The 24710-nt window shown below is 41.7% G+C and overlaps 1 protein-coding gene across 2 annotated transcripts; it reads right to left on the bottom strand.

Annotated features, from left to right (window-relative positions):
• Positions 1–1819: 1819 nt before the first annotated feature.
• LOC117390536 (guanine nucleotide-binding protein G(I)/G(S)/G(O) subunit gamma-2) lies at positions 1820–20224 on the bottom strand. Of its 2 annotated transcripts, XM_033988289.2 has the most exons (4): positions 20138–20224; positions 10179–10246; positions 3942–4057; positions 1861–2208 (listed from the first exon to the last, which is right to left on the bottom strand). In XM_033988289.2, the coding sequence occupies exons 3-4, from the start codon at positions 4026–4028 to the stop codon at positions 2080–2082; spliced, it is 216 nt and encodes a 71-aa protein (XP_033844180.1). In that variant the 5' UTR covers positions 4029–4057; positions 10179–10246; positions 20138–20224; the 3' UTR covers positions 1861–2079. The 2 variants fall into 2 exon arrangements, with proteins under 2 accessions (XP_055087081.1, XP_033844180.1); XM_055231106.1 differs by lacking the exon at positions 10179–10246 and having other exon boundaries at positions 1820–2208; positions 20138–20201.
• Positions 20225–24710: the final 4486 nt, after the last annotated feature.

Raw genomic sequence — 24710 nt, 5'->3', positions numbered from 1 at the left:
GCACATCTCGTCTTCTTCACAGCACAGATATCAAGAGATAAAAAGAGGGAGTGTAAAACTTCAAAAATCAACTCATGGAACAGAGCCACCCACAACCTGTGTCACCCGAATCCAAAGAGTTCAAAAATCAACTCATGGAACAGAGCCACCCACAACCTGTGTCACCCGAGTCCAATGAGCCCTAACCCTAAGTCCTGCACTACAGACACACGTTCAGAGTTTAGACCTGGTTTAGACCGGGTTTAGTCCAGGTTTAGTCCTGGTTTAGACCTGGTTTAGTCCAAAATGCATGAAGCCCTGCACTACAGAGGCACGTTCAGAGTTTAGACCTGCTTTAGTCTGGGTTTAGACCTGGCTTAGACCAGGTTTAGACCTGGTTTAGTCCGGATTTTGTCCTGGTTTAGTCCTGGTACAATTCTAGTTTAGCTCTAGTTCAGTCCTGGTTCAGTCCTAGTTTAGCCCTGGTTTAGTCCTGGTTCAGTTCTGGTTCAGGCCTAGTTCAGTCCTGTTTAGTCCTGGTTCAGTCTTGGTTTAGTTGTAGTTCAGTCCTGGTTCAGTCCTGGTTTAGTTCTGGTTTAGTCACAAACTGCTGCTGACCTTAGAAATTGTCTAAATTCTTAAAAATGTAACTATGTAACTTTGCTGGGTTCCCTACTTGCTGGTCTACATGGAGATGTTATAGCTTTATCTGGAATGTTCCACAGCATGGCATTAAACTCATCCATCTCCACAGAGACAAGCAGATGGTGCCACAAGGGGAAGCTGCAGATCAGAAGAGTAAGAATGCATGTTATATGGATGAATGCGGAACATTCCAGGCAAAGCGCTAGCATCTCCATGGTGACAAGCAGATAGCAAATCCTTCACCAGAAAAGTTACATAGTGCACCTTTAATGCAGATCTGGTTTGTACACAGTTTGTGCTTTAGTCCAGGTTTAGGTTCAGTTTAGTCCTGTTTTAAACCAGTTTAGACCCGTCCAGGTGGAGCTGGGAAGCCAAACATTTGCTCTTGTAGAGAGTTCCTGGTCTGGTGAAATTCAGATGTGCTTTAGAACTGGTTTAGTCCAGATGTAGTCCTGGTTCAGTCCTGGTTTAGTCCTTGTTTACCCTGGTTAAGATGTCGTTTAGTCCTGGTTTAGTCCTGTTTCAGTCCTGTTTCAGTCCTGGTTCAGTCCTGTTTCAGTCCATGTTTAGTCCTGGTTTACTCCTGGTGTAGTCCTGCTTTAATCCCGCTTTAGTCCTGGTGTAGTCCGGCTTTAATCCTGCTTTCGTCCTGGTGTAGTCTGGCTTTAGTCCTGGTGTATTCCTGGTTTAGTCCTGGTTCAATCCTGGTTTAGTGCTGGTTTAGTTCTGATTTAGTCCAGTTTTAGTCCTGGTTTAGTCCAGGGTTAGTCCTGCTTTAGTCCTGGTTTAGTCCTGGTTTAGTCCTGGTTTAGTCCTGGTTTAGTCCTGGTTTAGTCCTGGTTTAGTCCTGGTTTAGCCCAGGGTTAGCTGTGGTGTAGTCCTGGTTCAGTCCTGGTTCAGTCCTGGTTCAGTCCTGGTTTAGTCCTGGTTTAGTCCAGGTGATGTGGTGATGGTTTGGTGTGGTCAGTTTGGGCAGGTCTTGGACGTCACATCAGTTTTTTGGTTCCACTTCTTAAAAACTACATCTGAATTTTGCCTTAACTAAATTAATAAGGAACAAATTGTTTATTGAGCCTAAATCAGCATTAATAAACCACTTTAAGGCTAATTAAAATGTTGTTATTATAAAGTCTTATCATATGTTGAATTTAGCTTTTAAAGAACTGCAATAATAAAACCTTCCCACACTATTAAAATCTACCAACACGTGCCTGTATTTTAAACTCACACAACTCAACTTTGCAGGACCCTTCGGCTGCTGTTTACCTCGTCTTGCTAAAGCGTTACCCAAAAACTCTATATTATCATCTGCTCATCATGCTGTAGACCCTCTGAAAGTGGAGGGCCAGGAACCATAACCACCATCACCATCTTCTCCACCAAAATCCACCATGTTTGTAGTCCGGAGGTTAAAAAGTCCTCCCCGGACTGGAGCATGTTTGGAGCTCGTACTGTTTACAAGATGGAACAGAAAAACTTCTTCTCTCTGAATGGGTTTTCGGAGGCGGGCACCGGGGACAGGAGCGGGTCCTCTTTGGCATGGGCATCGCAGTATGACATCAGGTCTGCTGCAGCTTTAGAGACCTGCGAGAATGTGAAAAGTACACTTAAACTATGGATTATGGATTATTTAGTGTAACTGCTGTGTAAAGAAGTGGACTACGTGAGTGACATCACCACAGCGTTCGGCTACTGTGAAATGAAGCTCATCGAGGCTAGCACTTACTGCAGTGAATTTGTAGTGAAATTGCATGTTACGAAGTTCGATCGCGAGTAACATAGCAACCGAAGAGCCAATCCGGAGTGAGGTCACTTCAGCCTGTTGCTAATGGTAACGGGAGCAACCTCAGGAAAAGAAGGTGCCTGATTTGTCTCTTATTAATGTTCATATCTTGATTTACGGACAGTGAAATAAAAACCCCAGGATCATGTAGAGCGGGTTAATACAAACATTTTAAGACCATAATGACAAGTCTGACAGCAGCAGGTACCGTTACAGACCAGAGTTTGTCAATGTAAAGGGAACTGGAGCCAGACTCGATGGATCGAGAAGGGCACCCATGATCACTTCCTAATTGACACGTGGTGGCTAGCAGGTTAGCTATGTCCATTTATATATACAGTCTATGGTATTATGGCTGCAACTAGAATGATGTTTTTAGCTGACGATTCATTTTTGATTAGTTGACTAAAACAATGAGACTTGGATGTTTCGCCACTGGAGAGCCACATGGTGCACACTGGCAGCCTTGCTTCAGTCAGTTTACCCCAGGGCAGCTGTGGCTGTAATTGGTGGTTTTCAGATTCTAGAATGTGATGACGTCATACTCCCCCCAATTACAGTGAACTTTGCCATGAAATATTCAAAAGTAAATTCATAATTGTTGAACCTGATCATTTCTATTAGTGACTAGACCATGGGTCGGCAATCTGCGGCTCCAGAGCCGCATGCGGCTCTTTCATAATATGCGGAGGAAAAGCGAATGAGGCAATGAAACCTTCAAAACTGCTTTGGCACATGGAGACTAAGCACCTGGGATTAAAAGAAGGAAGAAGGAACAAGTGCAGGGCTCACACTGATGCAGCGGTTTGGCGAGTTGTATTTTTTATGCACTTAACTTATTTTTGCCATATTTATCTGCCAAGTGTAGAAGGCTTGTCCGTGAAAATAAAACTACATTATTCCATTACGTTGTTTCTTCTTCTTCTTCTTCTTCTTCTTCTTCTTCTTCTTCTTCTTCTTCTTCTTCTTCTTCTTCTTCTTCTTCTTCTTCTTATTATTATTATTATTATTATTATTATTATTATTATTATTATTATTATACACTGTTATCTTCATTTTAGATGTCAAAAAGTATTTGCGGCTCCCAGTGTTTTATTTTCCTTGGAAAATTGGTCCAAATGGCTCTTTGCATGTTAAAGGTTGCCGACCCCTGGACTAGACCCAAGAACTCTCTGTATAACAAGTCTTGATGTGGACAAGATGAATTTGACCTGCTCCTCTTTTATATTACACTATATTGGCCTATAGAATGTTGTGATGTCATCCAAAACCCAGTAATTGTTTACATTGTGGTTGCTAGGTAGCGGTTTTAGAACTCCATTTATGTATGCATCTGCTGCCCATGTCCAACCAGGAAGTAAAATAATAAACTTTAATTATGTGTAACTAAACATGTTTTAGTCACATGAGCAGTGTGACCTATGCACAAACTAAAGTATTTTTCGGACAAAGGACTGGCTGTAGACCTCTGCTTTAAAAAAAACCCAGCTGCTCATATTATAAATAACAGATTCTGGGTGGTCCGTGGTCCCACCTTTATCCGGTCGATATTGGCCTCCATCTTTAGCTGCTCCACCAGTTTTCGGGCCTGAGCGATACTCGCTGTGTTGTTGGTCGCCATTGGACCTGTGTGTCTGCTCCCACTCTGCTCTGAGGACAAAACACAAACACTTAAACATGACTTCATATACAAAATTATACATTTTCAACATCACCTACAAACAGGAAGTTGAAATTCATGAATATATGAAGGGTTATGAACCAGAGGTGGGAATTTTTGGCTACTCTACCCACCTCTGTTACTACCCCACCGATGAAACAAAACACAACTCTATGAATGACAAGAAAAAAGGTAGTTTAGACCTTTGCAAACATGTTTTGAAACACGTGGGATTCTTGTATTAGCTCATCCATATCATCCATGTTTCTGCTCCTGGATAGGGTTGTCAAAAGTATCAAAAATCTGATACTAACCGATGTTAAAACTAGTATCAAAACTAGATACTCGTTTGAGCAGGTATTGATACTTAAAAAGTCACAGTCACAGAAATGAACCTTTCCTAAATATGTTTAGACTGATGTTGAGCTGCATCTTTCGCAAGTATAAGAGACATAGACTAGTATACACCCATAGACCACTATGAACCTACTGGACAACACTCGTCCTGGAGTAGTTTACAATTTGCATTCTGATTTCTACTATTTAAACATATATCTCAAATCTAATTCCAATCTCAACATAATTGTACAGCTCTGTTCTACAGCCCCTTTAACTACACTTGTACTCATCCTGTTTTATTTTTGAAAGAGATTCTTGGCCAGCAGAACTTCATTTGACACTATCCAAAAAGTGTGAAGGTCCTGCTCATAAACTGTGTCACCAAATGATTCGATGAAACACTTTTAAACCTTGAAAACGTCTGCTCTTTTTCCAGTTCATTTTCCACTTCCTCGGAGCAGATGTCCTGGTTTGTCTAATGTTAACACTCAAATATAAACTGAGGGTCCTCTGTACCATGTCCTCTCCTTATAAAGACACACAGCTTTATACAACTGTCTCTGTTTCCAACTGGTGGGACAGGGCCTGAGATAGAGCCACAGGAAGGCTAGAGGTTGCAGGGAAGTTCATTGTATCCAGATATTAAATGTTCTGTAACAGCTTTTTCCCACGTATTTGAGCAAAATGTGTCCTGCCCCCATAAACTGTATAAACAAGTGGACTAAGTGAGTGTGACATCACCCACAGTCCAGTCAAATGAAGCTAATTGAGGCTAGCCGTTACAGCGGCCAATTTGGGGCCAAGTTCCACATTCTTAATTCCAACCGTGAGTATCATAGCAACCAAAGAGCCAATCCAGAGCAAGGTTGTTGAAGGTAACGCCTCTTGCAACCTGTAAGCAATGCTATCAATCAAACCTGTTGCTAACCATAGTGGGAACGACCTCATGGAAAGAAGGCGTCTGATTTGTCTGTTATTAATGTTCATATCTTGATTTACAGACACAATAGTGAAATTAAAAGGATCATGTAGAGCTGGTTAATAAAAACATTTTAAGACCAAAATGACGAGTCTGACAGCAGCAGTTACAGAGAGAGGGGACACAGTTTTTCAATGTAAAATTAATTGGTGCCAGAGTCGATGATCACCTCCTGTTTGGAACGCAGCGGCTAGCAGGTTAGCTATGTCCATTTATACACACATGGACAAAATTGTTGGTACCCTTCGGTTAATGAAAGAAAAACTCATAATGGTCACAGAAATAACTTGAATCTGAAATGAAATTTAACCAATGAAAGTCAGACATTGCTTTTCAACCATGTTTCAACAGAATTATAAAAAAATAAATAAACTCATGATGATCATCATCATGATCACAAAAATGATGGTACCCTTAACTTAATATTTTATTGCACAACCTTTTGATGCAATCACTGCAGTCAAACGATTCCTGTAACTGTCAATGAGACTTCTGCACCTCTCAGTAGGTATTTGGCCCACTCCTCATGAGCAAACTGCTCCAGTTGTCTCAGGTTTGAAGGGTGCCTTTTCCAGACGGCATGTTTCAGCTCCTTCCAAAGATGCTCAATAGGATTTAGGTCGGGGCTCATAGAAGGCCACTTTAGAATAGTCCAATGTTTTCCTCTTAGCCATTCTTGGGTGTTTTTAGCTGTGTGTTTGGTTGTCCTGTTGCAAGACCCATGACCTGTGACTGAGACCAAGTTTTCTGACACTGGTCAGCACATTCCTCTCTAGAATCCCTTGATAGTCTTGAGATTTCATTGTACCCTGCACAGATTCAAGACACCCTGTGCCAGATGCAGCAAAGCAGCCCCAGAACATAACAGAGCGTCCTCCATGTTTCACAGTAGGGACAGTGTTCTTTTCTTGATATGCTTCATTTTTCCATCTGAACATAGAGCTGATGTGCTTTGGCAAAAAGTTCCATTTTTGTCTCATCTGTCCATAGGACATTCTCTCAGAAGCTTTGTGGCTTGTCAACATTAGCAAATTCCAATCTTATGATTTGTTTTCAACAATAGTGTTCCCCTTTGGTCGTCTCCCATTAAGTCCACTTTGGCTCAAACTACGACGGATGGTGTGATCTGACACTGATGTTCCTTGAGCTTGAAGTTCAACTTTAATCTCTTTAGAAGTTTTTCTGGGCTCTTTTGTTACCATTCGTATTATCCGTCTCTTTGATTTGTCATCAATTTTCCTCCTGCACCCACGTCCAGGGAGGTTGGCTACAGTCCCATGGATCTTAAATTTCTGAATAATATGTGCAACTGTAGTCACAGGAACATCAAGCTGCTTGAAGATGGTCTTATAGCCTTTACCTTTAACATGCTTGTCTATAATTTTCTTTCTAATCTAATGAGACAACTCTTCTCTTTGCTTCCTCTGGTCCATGTTGAGTGTGGTACACACCATGTCACCAAACAGCACAGTGATGACCTGTAGCCCTATATATAGGCCCACTGACTGATTACAAGATCCTAAACATGTCTGATGCTAATTAGTGGACAATAATGAAAACAATGGGACCTTTGGTCACATTATTTTCAGTCTTTTCTAGGGGTACCATCATTTTTGTCCAGGCCTGTTTCATGAGTTTATATTTTTAATAATTCTGTTGAAGCATGGTTTGAAAAGCAATGTCTGACTTTCATTGGTTAAATTTGATAGAATCTTTATTTATTATTACTTTTGTCAGATTCAAGTTATTTCTCTGACCATTGTGAGTTTTTCTTTCACTAACCGAAGGGTACCAACAATTTTGCCTAAGTGTGTACATGCAGCTTCACATTTTAAGACAGTAAAAACAGGCACAGTGTTTTTTAATATACTTCTTATCATGCCTTATAATCAGAGGCTCATTTCACCGTAAAATAACATAAAGCTTTAGTTAAGAAAGAATTGACCACAAAAGAGCAATAATTCAAATAGGCCTATTGTGATAACCGGCTTTTAACTGAAATCAGGTCCAAAATGATACAGATGTCAAAGAAGCCATTGGCACAAATCTGCTGTCATGTTTCTACTCGTTTGCCCCAGGGCAGCTGCGGCTTCAATATGAACTTCCTCCCCATTTAAGTGACTGAGGAATTAATAAATGAAGCACCAGTTATACAGTATTAAAACTGAGAACAGAATGAACTGATTACTGGAGTTAAAGTATTTTTAAAACTCGGGAGATTTGAAACAGGCCATTACATTTATCAGACATGATCAGGTTATGTGTCAGTATTTTAGGTTTCTGGGACAAAGAGGAAGAATGGCCATGCCATGAGACAAAAAATTATACCAAAGCAAAAAAAATATATCCTTCAATGTTTACTACTTGAACATAAACAATACAGGCTTATAATCACTGCCATTAAACCAATGGTGGAATAGTAAAAGTAGTTAAGTACAGATATTTAAAATGTATACTTAAGTGCATTTTAAAGGGGATATGTTTTACTTTTACTTCACCACATTTGAGAACAGTATTTGTACTTTCTACTCAACTACATTTTTGAACTGGACTGAAAGTAAAAGTATATTTACTATTCAGTGAGACCTGCTGAAAAGGCTGAGGGTTTATTTTTAACATGTTCAGAATTTGAGCAAAACAAAAATATACAAATAAAAAGATAAAAAAAATTATTCAATTGTTTCTGTTGATCAAAATTCAGCTCAAATCTTTATCAAAATACTTTAATAGTATATTATAGTTTATAGTATATTTTTCATGTGATGTACTTTACCAAGTTTTATTTTATTTACCGTAAATTTCGGACTACAGAGCGCACCTGAATAAAAGCCGCACCAGCTAAATTTGAAGAGAAAATCAATTTTGTACATATATAAGCCGCACCTGAATAAAAGCCGCAGGTTTTCATATTGTAACATGAGATATTTACACAGAAAGACGGTGCACTGACACGCTTTTTTTTAAACTGTGCCTGAAAATTGGAACCAACACGACAACAACACGGGATGAACACATCTGCAGGTTTAGAAAATAAAACTGCACCAAAACAGAAAATCTGCTTTTATTTCCTCTGAAAACTTTTGTCGTCTTTTACATTGACCAAGTTGGATTCATTGATGTCGAGCTTACGTGCAGTGGCTCTATTTCAGGAGTCGGCAACCCGCGGCTCCGGAGCCGTATGCGCCTCTTTCAGCCTTATACTGCGGCTCTGCGTGGCTGAAGTGTATTTTATTTGTGTTAGCTCTTTTTTTGTTGTAGTTTAAATTGGAAGATTATTATGATCTTAAAATAAAATTATATTTTCTTATTTTTCGTTGCTCAAAATAAGCATCACACTCGCGGAACAATGTTCAAAACAAACACCGCTCACGTCTCACGTCTCACGTCTCACAGACACAGACACAGCTCACAGTCCTGCGTAAAGAGCCCTGATTTTCAGACGCTGTGCGCACAGGGGTCAGGAGCAACTTTCGCCCGTCCCTAATGACACACTAATAAGCTCGTCCGTAGATGTATCATGAAAATCCTGTTGGAAATCGCCACAGAAATCTATTTGATGTAGTAGCAAGTATATTATCTGCTCTTGTCTCCGCGATGACGTTTCACGTATAACACATCAGACACGACGCACAAAAGTAGAGCCACAAGCGAGTGAAAATGAGCCAAAACAAAAGTCTTTGGAGAGCTTTTAACAAAGGGGAAAAGGACAACTGAGGAGCCAGAAGAGGAGACTACGACCTCCAAGAAAAAGAAAGATAAATTTAATAGACAATGCCTACTTAAAATCTGGGTTTGTCGCTGCAGGTAACTCACGCGCACAGTCCGCTCTACGTAACATACGGGAAAAGCAAATAAGGCAATGAAACCTTCAAAACTGCTTTGGCACATGGAGAATAAGCACCTGGGATTAAACGATACGCCTTTAGAGTTTTGTTGTTGTTGTTTTTTTGTTTTTTTTGAAAGAAACTGCGGAGCAGAGTAGACATAATCACATAATCAGCGCAGGGCTCCCTCTGATGCAGCGGTTTGGTGAGTTGTATTTTTTTAATGCACTTAAGTTGTTTTTGCCATATTTATCTGCCACGTGTAGAAGGCTTGTCCGTGAAAATAAAACCCAGGGGCCGTTATCCAGTAAAAAATCCATAAATAAGCCGCACTGCTGTATAAGCCGCAGGGTTCAAAGCGTGGAAAAAAAGTAGCGGCTTATAATCCGAAATTTACGGTATTTATTTATTTATTTTTGCACCAGTATCTGTACTTTTATTTAGGTAACAAAATTGAGTACGTCTTCCACCACTGCATAACACAGAAATGAGTCCAGTGTTTTTCTTCAAAATTTGAACTCTCCAAACCCATGTTTTCACTGACGGAGGATCGGCTATGACCTCTCCATGAAAAAGACCTCTCTACATGATCCTTTGGTTTTTATTTTACTATTGTGTCTGTAAATCAAGATATGAACATTAATAACAGACAAATTAGGCACCTTCTTTCCCCGAGGTCGCTTCCACTAGCATTTGCAACAGGTTTGATTGACAATGTTGCGAAGCGCTCGCTCCCTGCTAAACCAGTGGTGTGAGCGGGAAGAAGCGTTACCTTCAACAGCTTCGCTCTGGATTGGCTCTTTGGTTGCTATGATACTCGTGGTTGAAATTCTGAATATGGAACTGGGCTCCAAATTGGCCGCTACAACTGCTAGCCACAATGAGCTTCAGGAGGTGGGCGGGCTAACCACTCTGCAACCACATTCCCTCATGTGTACCTAATTGTGCACGCATCTCTGGATGTCTCACCTCAGTTCCTGTCTCTCCTCCTGTGGGCGTCTGCGACGTCTTCAGCTTGGACTGTTCAACCCCTCGATCTGAAACAACAAACTCACGATTACAACCTTTCAACGCAACACACAGGCCTAATTACACCCACACACTTTAGTCTCACTCAACTTTGTATAGACCTGAAGAAGACAGCCACTTTACAAAACAACAAACTGATATAGGGTTTATAAAGAACAAAGGATGAGCTTAAAGGGCAAGTATGCGATTTTCCCCATGCATTTGAGCAAAATGTGCCTTACCCCAGTACAGATATACTGCCTGGCCAAAAATAAAAGTCGGCACCACAAAAAAGGTCACACACTCTAATATTTAATTGGACTGACTTTAGCTTTGATTACAGCACCCATTTGCTGTGGCATTGTTTTGATAAGCTTCTGCAATGTCATAAGATTTATTTCCATCCAGTGTTGCATTAATTTTTCACCAACCTCTTGCATTGATGATGGTAGAGTCTGATCTGCACAAAGCCTTCTCTAGCACATCCCAAAGATTCTCAATGGGGTTAAGGTCTGGACTCTGTGGTGGCCCATCCATGTGTGAAAATGATGTCTCATGCTCCTGAACCACTCTTTCACAGTTTGAGCTTGATGAGGTGGGATGTATGTATGTATGATGTATGTGTGAGGGGGGTTTGTTTTCTTGGCACCTTAAACTGCTCGACACTTTTTAAATTCCGTTGTACATGTTGCAATGACAATAAAGATCTATTCTATTCTATCCTAGCATTGTCATCTTGGAATATGCCCATGCCATCAGGGAAGAAAAAATCCATTGATGGAATAACCTGGTCTTTCAGTATATTCAGGTGTCAGCTGACCTCGTTCTTTGAGTACAGACTGTTGCTGAACCTAGACCTGACCAACTGCAGCAACCCCAACCTATTTGCTTAGTTAAATCCAGGGGCGACTTTTTTTTTTTGGCCAGGCAATGTATATTGTTTAAGCAGCTCTTGAGGTCAAAATAAGTCAGCTGTGTACTGTCTGCATCTAATTATAAAGTGTTTTATGCCTGAGAATCAGGAAATGTGGGTTAGTATCATAGACTGTAAAGAAGTGGAATAAGTGAGTGTAATGTCACCACAGCTCCAAATGAAGCTCATCCAGGCTAGTAGTTATAGGGGCCAATGTGGAACAGAGTTCCAAGGTGATGCCCCTTCCTGCCCACGCCGCTGGTTTAGTAGGGAGCGGGCACTAAGCAACGCTGTCAATCATATGTGTTGCTAATGCTAGTAGGAGCGACCTCGGGGAAAGAATGCACCTCGTTTGTCTGTCAGACACAATAGTGAAATAAAAACCCCAGGATCATGTAGCGCGGGTTAATACAAACATTTAAAACCAAAACGACGAGTCCGACAGCAGCAGTTACAGAGAGAGAGGCCACAGTTTTTCAGTGTAAAGTGAATTGTAGCCAGAGTCCATGGAGCTGGAAGCGCGCCCATGATCATTTCCTGTTTGGAACACAGTGGCTAGCAGGTTAGTTACATCCATTTATATATAAATAAAAAGATGACTGTGGTTGAAATGCAAAATAACAAGAAAACTAAATAAACTGCCAGCTAGCTACCATATTCCTGTTTGGAATATGGTAGCTAGCAGGTTAGCTATGTCCATTTATATATACAGTCTATGGCTAGTATGCTAGTTGTAATTAGCTTTATTGTATTATATCACCAGGAAACGCTGCACTGGATCAGAGTGCTTATAAACTCATTGTGGTGAATCATTAGGATGCTATGATGCTATGAAAGGGAGGAATAAATTTGGGCCGCTGCAAACCGTGAACTATGAGTTTTTTTCATGTTTTTAAAACAGTAAAAATCCATTACAGCTCCTTTAAAAATGTAAAGTAAAATAAAACAGGTTGCATTGTATCTCTGGATAACAGATTACATGACATTCTACGGGTTTGTAGTGTTGGTTGGAATCAGGGCAAAACTCCTGTCTGAGGCTGCATTCTCAAACCACATTTGGATTCAAGCAGGTGTAAAACCGGGACCAAAAGCACAAGTATGAACGGCCTTTGGCTGAAGTTAGATTAGATGTGGACTAAACCTGGATTAAACCCTGTCTTAACCTGGACTAAACCAAGACTAGAACAGAAACAAACCAAGTCTACATCAGGACTAAACTGGGATCAAATCAGGACAGTGTAAAGAGTGAATGCAGCCTTAAAGGTGCAACGTGTAACTTTTCTGCTTGTTTCCATGGAGATGTTAATGCTGTCTTTCTCCATGGAGATGCCAGTGATATTGCAATGTTGGCTCTGCGGAGAGGCAGGCCCAAAAATAAAGGTGTTGTCACTTATTTTTATTAGTCATAAGTATTTGGCCCTTGTTTACAGTATGGTGGCTAGGTAACAGTTATGGACTTCTGCGCATGTCATACCAGCTGCTCGTGTTCAACCAGGAAGTAAAATGATAAACTTCACCAATATAAAAAATAAATAAATGGTGATGATTTTGTTGGTAAATCTTAAATATAATGATGTTCTGTATGTTTTATTGACATGAACAGCCCAATTTGTCATCTGCGCTTAAAAAAAAAGTGTTTCAGTGTGCTAACATACATGACCATTGACACAGACGGTGGCTCCCTCTTTTCTGCATTACTTGAGGAAAAACTAAAACACAACTCTGCCCACACCATCTTTCCCACAATCAGGGAATAATTTAGCTCCATAAAATGCTTCTATATAAAATAAAAATAGGGGGTCAGAGGGGAGTGGGACTTCAATCAATCTGTGTCAGGGGCAGAGAACACCTGTCTCCTCAGACAGGGGCAGAGGCAGGAGCTCAGGGAGGCATGAGTGCGCTTCTAGCTCAACTCAATTTACACTGTCTCTGTTCCTGTCTTTCCCCCTGTCCCTGTCTCTGCCTCTGTCTCTGTCCCCATCTCTGTCTCTGTCCCTGTCTTTGTCTCTGTTCCTGTCTTTATCCCTGTCCCCGTCTCTGCCTCTGCCCCGTCTTTGTCTCTGTTCCTGTCTTCCCCCCGTCCCTGTCTCTGCCTCTGTCTCTGTCCCCATCTCTGTCTCTGTCCCCGTCTCTGCCTCTGCCCCGACTTTGTCTCTGTTCCTGTCTTCCCCCCGTCCCTGTCTCTGCCTCTGTCTCTGTCCCCATCTCTGTCTCTGTCCCCGTCTCTGCCTCTGCCCCGACTTTGTCTCTGTTCCTGTCTTCCCCCCGTCCCTGTCTCTGCCTCTGTCTCTGTCCCCATCTCTGTCTCTGTCCCTGTCTCTGCCTCTGTCTTTGTCTCTGTTCCTGTCTTTCTCCCTGTCTCTGTGCAGGGTGACGCTTTATTTATGTCCTACAGGGATCCGCCCACATGAAGAAGTCACACTGTGGTAATAATAATACTGCCCCATCTGTGCTCCACAGGGACATATGGAAGAGGGGGGGGAAGGGGGGGGCAGAGGGAGAGAGGGAGAAAGGGAGGGACTGAGGGGTGGAGGAAGAGACAGAAAAGAATGTAGGGAGAGGGAAAATAAGTAAAAGAAGGATGCAGGGAGAGAAGGAGGAAAGGAGAAAGAGGTAGAGAGAAAATGAGTGAAAGGAGAAGGGAGGGACAGAGACAGGAAGAGAAAGAGGGAGAGGAGGGGGGAAAAGAGAAAAAGAGGGAGTGAGGAAAAGAGAGAAGGAGAGAAAGAGGGAGAAAGAGAGAGGAAAGGAGAGAGCGAGAGAAAATGAATGAAAGGAGGAGGGAGATAAAGAGATAGGGAAAGAAGGAAGGGAAGGGGAAGGAGAGAAAGAGGGAGAGAGAAAATTAGTAAACAGAGGAAGGAGAGAGGATGGGAGAGAGTGAGGTAGGGAAGAGGAAAAGAAAAAAAAAGAATAGAGAGAGAAAATTAATGAAAGGAAGAGGGAGGAGAGGAGGGAGAGGACGAGAGGGAGAAAGAGGAGAGGGAGGTGGCAGGTGCATAGGAGTCCCTGCCATGTGAACAGGTGAACAAGTTTGCACCTGGGACATCCTTTAACTGCGTTGGTGGTAATGAGGGTCTCAGAGGAGCCGAAGAACCAGCTCCACTTTAAACAATAACAGGACTCAGAGGAATCGCTCACATCTGTTTATTTAAGACTCACGAGGGAACGGAGCTGATGTCACTCATGTCACATATGGCTGTCACTGTCACAGGGCCAAGCAAACTAGCAAAATATCTCATTTTTGTGAGAAGCTTGGCAGTGTGATTGGATTTTTGATTCAATAATGTGATTCTGTTCAAAGTTCACATTTCAAACACGTCCAGAAGAATTGACAAATGTGTGAGGAAGCTGCTCTGTGTGGTCAAAACAGGAGGCAGAGCACAGACTGTGTAAAGAAGTGAAGGTTCATGTAGAGCAGGTTAATATGAACATTTAAGACCAAAATGATGAGCCTGACAGCATCAGTTTACAGAAAGAGGGGACACAGTTTTTCAATTTAATTGGAATTGGAGCCAGAGTCGACGGAGCCGGAAGCGCCGCCATTATCACTTCCTATTTGGAGTATGGCAGGAAGGAGGTTAGCTACATCCATTTAAATATAAATAAAAAGATGACTCTGGGTACAATGCAAAATAACGAGAAAATAAACTGTTTATACAAGTAAACAGGAACTGAGCAGCTTAAATGAAATCTGCATAACACGTGCCACAACTGCACTGAAATGAGATCTTTAGTGATTTGCTTCTTGTGTCACATTATGATTTTGGTTCAATGTGATGAATCTTGCAGCCCAAAAACTGAATGGATTTGTTTCATAATTGTGTTTCCCTGTAACTGGCCCCATCACCTCCACCACTCCCCCAAAAACAGGAGCCACAGACCAATTAAACTCAAGCAGAGCCTTGTCCACAAACGTGTTCATCCAACTTCACAAAAACACTTTACATAACTGTCACCACATTCTCCCAAAGGGCTCCATTATTCATAGGATTGGTTTAGTCCTGGTTTAGTCCTGGTTTAGTCCTGGTTTAGTCCTGGTTTAGTCCTGGTTTAGTCCTGGTTTAGTCCTGGTTTAGTCCTGGTTTGGCCCTAGTTTAGTACTGGTTCAGTCCTGGTTTAGCCCTGACTTGGTCCTGGTTTAGTCCCAGTTTGGCCCTAGTTTAGTCCTGGTTTACCTCTGGTTTAGCCCAGAACTACAGCAGGACTAAACCCAGGCTAAACCAGGACTAAACCAGGACTAAACCCGGGCTAAACCAGGACTAAACCAGGACTAAACCAGGACTAAGCCAGGGCTAAAACAGGACCAGACTAGGACTACAGCAGGACTACAGCCGGGGTAAGTGGGTCTAAACCAGGATCCTGTTGCAGAGTGACTTTTGGAGTGACCGCAGAAACATAAGACAAACGTCCGGAGTTATTCATGAACTCAGAAAATATCGACTGAAACGTGGACACCTGCCCTTCACCACCACAGAGGGCGATAGAGGAGGAGGAGGTGGTTTGGGGCGTGCAGAAACGACCAAAGAAAAGAGGCAATATTTAAACTCTGAAGTCTTATGACCCTGAAGTCTACAGTGGAATTGAACTGTCAGAATAGAGATGTGTTGACTTAGTTTAGGGTTAATATCTCGGGTATAACGGGTTTAGGTCAGGAGTCAGGACTAACCCAACTGTGAGCAGGGTCACCACTTCACAGATCTGACATGTAACTAGACGAGTTGGCATCACTCACTTGTTTCCTTTAAGATAGATGAGTCTAATGCCACACTGTGACACATTCTAGTAATGTCTACATGGAGACAGGCTCATGGCATATGCACTGCACTAGAAAACTTATACAGTGTAGCTTTTTGGTTTAGGATTTGAACCCAAAGAACAGCTCAAATATATTTACAGTGATATAAAGCATTGAGCCGGTTGAGAAAAAAATCTGTCTGTATTTAATGCGAAAGTGATTAAGATTATGTATTCAGCCTGCACATTTCAAGCATGCCCATTAGCATTAGCATCCACAAAAATCTAAATTGGGATTTTGTTGTTTACACTGGACATTCTAATGTGACATATTGTCTATTACTGACCATTTTGCTTTATTTTTGTGAAGCAAAACTAGGGAAGCACCGATCCAGCTTTTTGAGTTCCAATGCTGATTCTGATACTATGGCTAAATGTCTGTTGATTCCTGATACAAACCGATACCAGGGCAAAGACTAAAAACTACATTTATTTCCTTAAAACAAAAATAAAATAGATAGGGTATCGATATTTGGAAATCGATATCTATATATATTTGTTGATAAAAAGAAATTAATCATGTATATAATCTGTAATCTATAATATAATCTGTGTTTTTTATTGTCCCAAAATGCAATTCTTTGTGTCATTTTATATGTGATGAATTTGCTCTATGTCAATCTACAGATCAATATGACCTCCCACTGAACAGTATCTGACATGTGCTACTCCTGCTCCAGACCTGAACCAGGACTGAACCAGGACTATACCAGGACTGAACCAGCACTGAACCAAAACTGAACCACGACTATACCAGGACTAAACCAGGACTAAAGGACTGAACCAGGAATGAACCAGGTCTAAACAAAACCTGAACCAGGCCATATGCAGAACATTGAAACTTAAACCTCCAACAGAAAAATTACATATTGCAACTTGAAAATGCCCCAAAACATGTGAATACAGCAGATTGAGTGAGTTTTATCTTCCCCTCCGTGGAGCACAATGTGATGGGGTTAATCCAGGTCCCGCGAGCAGGAGGGGGGGAGGGGCTGAGGCACTGTCCCAGGAAAGATGCATCCACAGGGGGACAGGAGGCAGCCGAGTCCAGGCACCAGCCCCTGAGGCCACCCAACCAAATCAGCTCCATTATGTTTACAAAATGAACCACTCCGGGCACATCTCTGCTTTGTCAGGACAAAAATCCAAAAGTGAATTTCCTCAAACACTGGGAGCAGAGTCTAAAGCCGGGGTTACGTAACAGAGCTGGTGGTTAGCAGGCCAGAAACAATTTACAGGAGAAATATGCAGAGAACCATGTTGACGTCACAATCCAGGTCAAATGGGTTCAAATATCCAACTGTGTTTAAGACTAAATGGCCATGAATTATACTGGTTTTATTTAAAGTGCATATGACTAAACAAGGGCTAAACCAAGGCTAGACCAGACCTGAACCAGGACTAGACCAGAGATAAACCAGGACTAAACAAGGACTAAACCAGAACCAGAACTAAACTAGAAAATCACCTAGAATATATTGTTTTTTATATTTTATTTTATTGAAAGTGCCTGTGACAGGTTTTCATGTTTTGTTTTGCTTTTTTTTGCCTAAGCGAAGACTAAACCAGGTGACTGTCTTGGTTTGACTTGGTTTGGTGGGATAGAGCCTGTGTTAAGTAGTTAATTGTTTGGCCGTTGTTAACATTATGGTTGCTAAGTAACCATCTACATGTGTCATATCTTCTGCCTGTGTCCAACCAGGAAGTGAGATCAAATAATTTTAACCAAAAAAGTTGGGGGGAAAAAACAAAACAAATAGGCAATATTTTAAATATCCCCTTGTTAACCTTTATCTAGTAGAACTAGTCCAACCTGAAATATGCTCTTTAAAATGTGGAGATGGGTCCCAAGGTGCTGCCCACAGACTGGACTATGTTCATATTAACCTGCTCTACATGATGCTGTTTTTTTTATTTTTTTTATTTCACTATTGTGTCCGTGAATGAAGATATGAACATTAGTAACAGACAAATCAGACGCCTTCTTTCCCCTGAGGTTGTTTCTGCTAGTACTAGCAACAGGTTTGATTGACAGCACTGCTAAGCACCTGCTTCATGCTACACTAGTGGTGTGGAAGGGGCGTTACCTTTAACAGCGTGGCTCTGGATTGGCTCTTTGGTTGCTATGATACTCGCTGTCGCAACTGCTAGCCTCGATGAGCTTCATTTGACTGACGTCTCACTCAGTCCACTTCTTTATATAGTCTGTGGTGCTGCTCTGCGATCACCCACTATTGACAGCAGGATGGGTCAAATGCAGAGGACGAAAACACTTCTGGATCTACTATAATAAAGCAACATTGACTTTGTTTGTATTCACTTCCAGAGCAGCACATTTTTTACCTCTGAGTGAATCTAAACACATCCAGATACTGTTAGCACAACACTGGCCTTCTCTGTTTGTCCTGGGACCATTAAAACTCCAGAGAGATCATCTGGTTATCTACACATCTGCACAAACAAAAATCATCTGCAAGTGCACAAAAGTAGTCCTGGTTTAGTCCTAGTTTTACTCTTCATGGTTTGTTCCGAGTATAGTTTTGGTTTGGTCCTGGTTTAGTGTTGGTTTATTTCTGGGTTGGTCCTGCCTTAGTCCTGGTTTAGTGCTGATTTGGTCCTGGTTTAGTCCTGGATTAGATCTGATTTACTCCTGGTTTAGTCCTAGTTATGGGCCTGGTTCGGTCTTTGTGCATTTCTTGTTCTATATTAAAAATATATGGGTAGTATGACATATACTTCTTTCAGTCATCATTTGTCCCTGGTTAAGTCCTGGTTTAGTTCTGGTTTAGTCCTGGTTTAGTTCTCATTTAGTTCTGGTTTAGTCCTGGTTTAGTCCTGGTTTAGTTCTGGTTTAGCACTGGTTTAGTCCTGGTTTAGTCCTGGTTTAGTCCTGGTTCTGCTTTGGTTTTGTCCTGGTTCTGTCCTGGTTTAGTCCTGGTTTAATCCTAATTTAGCCCTGGTTTAGCCCTGGTTTAGCCCTGGTTTAGTCCTGGTTTAGTCCTGGTTCTGTTTCAGCCCTGTTTCTATCTGCTGTAACCCTAATTAAAACATTTGATCCATTGTTTTTGCTTCAGTGAATAAAAGATCTTGCATGATGTTTGCTAGCTCCAGTTTAGCCCAAATGCAAATGTTGATGGTCCATTAGTCCCATTTAAAACCAGTTATACATCATGAAACGCATTCTCATTGGTCCATGTTTATTTGCACCAATGAACTGTAACAATGTTGAATACTGCCCCGCCTCCATCGCCTCCATGTGCTAATGCAATACTGCATGATTTAGTCCTGGTTTAGTCCTGGTTCAGTCCTGGTTCAGTCCAGGTTCGGTCGAGGTTCAGTCCAGGTTCAGTCCTGGTTTAGTCCTGGTTTAGTCCTGCTTTAGTCCTGCTTTAGCTCTGCTTTTGCTCTGGTTTAGTCCTGGTTTAGTCCTGCTTTAGCTCTGCTTTAGCTCTGGTTTAGTCCTGGTTTAGCACTGGTTTAGTCCTGGTTCAATCCTGCTTTAGCCCTGATTTAGTCCTGGTTTAGTCCTGGTTTAGACCTGGTTTAGTCCTGCTTTAGCCCTGCTTTAGTCCTGGGTTAGTTCTGGCTTAGCCCTGGTTTAGTCCTGTTTTAGTCCTGGTTTGGCACTGGTTTAGTCCTGTTTTAGCACTGGTTTAGCACTGGTTTAGTCCTGGTTTAGTCCTGCTTTAGCACTGGTTTAGTCCTGTTTTAGCACTGGTTTAGCACTGGTTTAATCCTGGTTTAGTCCTGTTTTACACTAAACCTTCTTTTAATCACACAAACCCTTCCCTTTTCTTCTATATGTTTTTAACATCTTTTGTCTCATTTCCTCCTCTGTAACCGCTCCAAATATTGTTTCAAAACCTTTTAATTTTTGGACATAAACATCTCAAAGCCACAATAAAAATCTCTTATGTTTTGTCCTGCAAATTTGGCATAATTTGGGTTAGTGTGATCTAAACTGACAAAGCTAGCATGCCTCTCATAGTCTGCATAGATATTATGATGAAGATACTCTATAGAAGTAAAACATCCTGCTTTTGTGAACGTTAAAATTTTACCAAAATCAAATTTTAAATCTTGCCAAATACCTCATTTTTTTGTTTTTCCTCCAGTCTTGCATGCCGTCTGTTACAACCCTTCCCCATTTCAACAGACACATGGCACAACAGCTTCAGTTGTCTTCACAAAGCCTTGGTAAAACACTAACCTTTTGGGATTTTGCAGTTACATCCAGGCTGGAGTATTTCAAATCCACGCGTTGTCTTCCATAGAGACACAGAGGGAGAGATGGTGTAGGCAGGAGCCGAATAGTGAAAGCACTGTACAAGCTCCACCCTTTGGACAGAGAATCGCGGATCTCCTCCTCCTCCCTCCTTTGTGTTCTCTCTCTCTTTACTCTCCTCTCCTCTCTCTCTCTCTCTCTTTCGCTCTCTTTGTGGCTCAATGCTCAAGCTACGATGACTTGTCTCACCACCTGAAAAATAAAAATAATAGTGAATGGTTTACTATATCCATGGAATCCATTAGGACAGTTGCCATAGCGATTAACACTTTAAAAGTAAATATTATAACTTTGTGGGAAAAGTGGCAAAATGTTTATGAATGTATATATCAAGAGGCTGAAACTCATGAATTTTAGAGCAAAAAATTGGTTTAATGCTGGTTTAGTCCTTGTTTTTTACCCGGTTTAGTCCCGGTTTAGTGCCGGTTAAGTCCTGGCTTATTTCTGATTTAGTGCTAGTTTAGTCCTGGTTTAGTCTTGGTTAAGTCCTGTTTAATTCTGGCTTAGTCCTGGTTTAGTCATGGTTTAGTCCCCGCTAGGTCCTGGTTTGGTCCTGCTTTAGTCCTGCTTTAGTCCTGCTTTAGTCCTGGTTTAGCCCTGTTTTTTCCTGGTTTAGTCCTGGTTTAGTCCTAGTTTAGTACTAGTCTAGTCCTAGTTTAGTCCTGGTTTAGTCCCGGATTAGCCCTGGTTTAGTCCTGGTCTGGTTATCTATATATCTACGTCACCATAGCAGAGTCAGAAAAGCACAGAGACTATGTTGATAATTTGAAGAATTTTGAAAAAATTTGTTCACAGTCGTCATGGAGATGTTATCGCTTTGCCGAGAATGTTCTGCAGAATGGCATTATGCTTATGTATCTCTATAAGGACAAGCAGCAACTGCCACCAGCAGGCCAAGTTACAGGTCAGATCTGTGGAGAGGCAACACCACTAACCGGACTGGCTTTAGACCTCTCCATCCAAAAAAACCTGAGCTGATCACTGACCATTAGAAAAGCCTGAATCTTGATAGAGATTAAGAGTTGGTGAATTGCACTGCCTTTACACCTATACTGGTGACATAACGGTAAACAGAGTCATTTGCTCTGGTCTAATTTGAATAGTAAAATGCGCGAGTTCATAAAAAGATGTTACCGAGGAGAGAGCTGTTTGAAAACTGCACCCAGACAACAAATAGTGGAATTCTAAGCACCATTATGTAAAACACGGAGGCAATATTTGGCAACATATGAAGGGATGATAAGATGTGCTAATGTTAGGCCTGGTTTAGTCCTGTTTAGTCCTGTTTCAGTCCTGTTTAAGTACTATTTTAGTCCTGGTTTAGCCCTACAATGGTCCTGGTTCACTCCTGGTTTAGTCCTGTTTTAGTCCTGGTTTAGTCCTGGTCTAGTTTTGATTTACTACTGGTTTGGTCATGGTTTTAGTTCTATTTTAGTCCTGGTTTAGTTCTGTTTTAGTCCTGGTTCAGTCCCATTTTATTCTTGGTTTAGTACTGTTTTAGTCCTGTTTATTGCCATTTTAGTCTTGTTTTGTCCTGTGTTCATCATGACATTACCTTAGTTTAGTCCATGTTAAGTCCTGATCTATTCCTAGTTCTGTCTTGTTTAGGTCTGGTTTAGTTCTTGTTTAGTCCTGGTAGGTTTTGGTTTAGTGTTGGTTTGATCCTAGTTTAGTCATAGTTTAGTCTTGGTTTAGTCAAAGTTATTCCACTCTTTACTGTTTATATTAGCCTAATGTAACTGGAATATCTGAAAGGAGGAGGAGAATAGAGAAAAAGATGGAGAGAGAATTGAAGAAAGAGGGAGGGAGAAAGGGGAGAGTAAAGAGGAGTGGGTGGAAGAATAGAAGGATCAGTCGTTCCCTTGGTGGATGAACAGGAAGTCCACATCACCAATGAACTCATGAATGTTTAAGGTCAAATGTGAGACAAACAGTAAGAAGTAAACCCATTTAACCACAGCAGCAAAACCACAAGCCCTCTCAGCCTTTCCCTCCTCATCAACAGTATCTCTAAGGACCAGGTTTGTATATTCAATAAACTTTTTCAGCTGACTCATTTGTCTGTGCCTGTTTATGTGTCTCTGGTTAAGCATTAATATTTGTGGTTTTAAAGATGCTCTATGTGTCTCTCCCTCTGTCTCTCTCTCTTTCTCTCCTTCTCTCCCCTTGTTTTCTCTCTCTCTCTCTTTCTCTGTCCCCTGTCTCTTTTTCCCTTTTCTGTCTCTCTCTTGGTCGTTCTTCTCTGTCTCCCTCTTTCCGTCTCTCTCCCTCATTCTCATGTCTGTCTCTGCAATGTGGACAAAAATCTCTCCCTCTCTGTCTCTCTCCCTCCCTTTCTCTGTGTCTTTCTCTAACTGTTTCTCCTCTCTCCCCCCTCCCTCCCTCTCCCTCGTTCTCGTGTCTTTGCAGTGTGGACATATCTCCCTCTCTGTCTCTATCCCTCCCCCCTCTCTCTCTCCCTCTCTGTCTTTTTCTCCCTCGTTCTCCTCTCTCCCCCTCTCCCTCCCTCTCTGTCGTTCTCGTCTTTCCCCTCCCCCTCTCTCCCTTGTCCTGGTGTCTCTGCAGTGTGGACATAAATCAGATTAGTGTTATATTGTGGGCCCTGGGATCATGTGTGCAGCTGTTTGTGTTAAATGGCTGGTTTAATATGAGCTGCTAATCTAGAGCCACAGATGTGCGTCCGTCATCGCTCCCTCCATCGCACCTCCAGCCACAATACAACATGCTCGTCCAATCAGATAAGTTTATTTCATGTGAAACAAAGGAGCTCATTGGTCATCAATCATTTTGAACAAAATTTTCTTGTAAGGAGCCATAATCTCATCTGTTATCCCGTGCGGGTCCCTGATTGGCTAATCCATCTGTCAATCATGACTGTGTGACTATCTGCACTTGGCCCAAGACAATTTTACATTTTCCAATAAAGTACTTTGTGCAGGACTGATTTAGTCCTGGTTTAGTCTTGGTTTAGTCCTGATTTAATTGTGGTTCATGCCTGCTTTGGTATTGGATTAGCCCTAGGTTGGTCCTGGTTCCGTCCTGATTTAGTCCTGGTTTATCCCTGTTTCAATCTTAGTTTAGTCCTGGTTTAGTTCTGGTTCAGTCCTGGTTTATGCCTGGTTAAGACGTGGTTTATTCCTGGGTCAGATCTGGTTTAAACCTGGTTCAGTCCTGGTTTAGACCTGGTTCAATCTGGGTCTTACGTTGCTGCACATGCGTGATGCTTATGGGTCCATGTTTTCTCTGTCACCATCTGTCTCTTTGGAGCAGCTGCTGTCGTCCGGATGAGCTCTGCCCCCGGGATTTAAGAACAACAGGTCATCACCACCACTGCTCAAGGTCCTGGTTTAGTCCTGGTTCAAACCTGGTTCAGTCCTGGATTAGACCTGGTTCAGTTCTGTTTCAGCCCGGGTTCAGTCATGGCTGAGTAATGGTTCAGTCCTGGTTTTGTCCTGGTTTAGACATAGTGTAGGCCTGTTTTAGACCTGGTTCAGTCCTGGTTTAGTTATGGTTCAGTCCTGGTTTAGTTCTGGTTTAGTCCTGGTTCAGTCCTGGTTTAGCCCTAGTTTGGTCTTGTTTAATCCTGGTTTAGACCTGGTTAAGTCCTGGTTTAGTCCTGGTTTAGCCCTGGTTTAGTCCTGGTTTAGCCCTGATTTAGTCTTGGTTTAGTCCTGGTTCAGTCCTGGTTTGGTCCTGGTTCAGCCCTGGTTTAGTCCTGGTTCAGTCCTGGTTCAGACTTGGTTCAGTCCAGGTTCAGTCATGGTTTAGTCATGGTTTAGTCCTGGTTTAGTCCTGGTTCAGTCCTGGTTTAAACCTGGTTTAGTCCTGGTTCAGACTTGGTTCAGTCCAGGTTTAGTCCTGGTTTAGTTCTGGTTCAGTCATGGTTTACTCCTGGTTTAGACCTGGTTCAGTCCTGGTTTAGCCCTGATTTGGTCCTGTTTGGTCTTGCTTTAGGCCTGGTTTAGTCCTGGTTTAACCCTGGTTTAGTCCTGGTTTAGTCCTGGTTTAGCCCTGGTTTAGACCTGCTTTAGTCCTGATTTAAACCTGGTTTAGACCTAGTTCAGCACAGTTTAGTCCTGGTTTACTCCTGGTTTAGTCCTGGTTTACTCCTGGTTTAGTTCTCTGCACTGCTAAAATAAGAATGTATATGAATGTGTTCAAATTAATTCAGAATATTGACTTTATTATTATTTATTATTATTTTAATGACATTAATTATTACAGGCACGTAGCATCTCTGACTGAAGACCAGATCTAATGTTTAGGTTTTACTGGACCAGTACTAATGGGAAAATATATCTGTCATATGAAATTCTATGTTTTATGAATCTCAAATCCAAAACTGAGGCTGAGAAAAAGTATCTTTTTATTTCTTTTTTCTTTACAAAGAAACAAACTAATTGGCTAATTTCTTCTCATAACAGATGACATCAAAACATTCTAGACCAGGGGTGGGCACATTTTTCGAACCACAGGCCATATTGAGTTCTAAAATTTG

The sequence above is a fragment of the Periophthalmus magnuspinnatus genome, chromosome 22 (genome assembly GCF_009829125.3).
Source record: "Periophthalmus magnuspinnatus isolate fPerMag1 chromosome 22, fPerMag1.2.pri, whole genome shotgun sequence".
NCBI classification, from domain to species: domain Eukaryota; kingdom Metazoa; phylum Chordata; class Actinopteri; order Gobiiformes; family Gobiidae; genus Periophthalmus; species Periophthalmus magnuspinnatus.
The sequence above is the reverse complement of the archived record's forward strand: the minus strand, read 5'-3'. Positions and strand labels throughout refer to the sequence as shown.

Coding starts and splice junctions, on each gene's coding strand:
- LOC117390536 (XM_033988289.2), bottom strand. CDS start 4,028: ATGGCGACCAACAACACAGCGAGTATCGCTCAGGCCCGAAAACTGGTG. Junction 2,209..3,941: donor CCAATATCGACCGGATAAAG/GTGGGACCACGG, acceptor ACATTCTCGCAG/GTCTCTAAAGCTGCAGCAGA.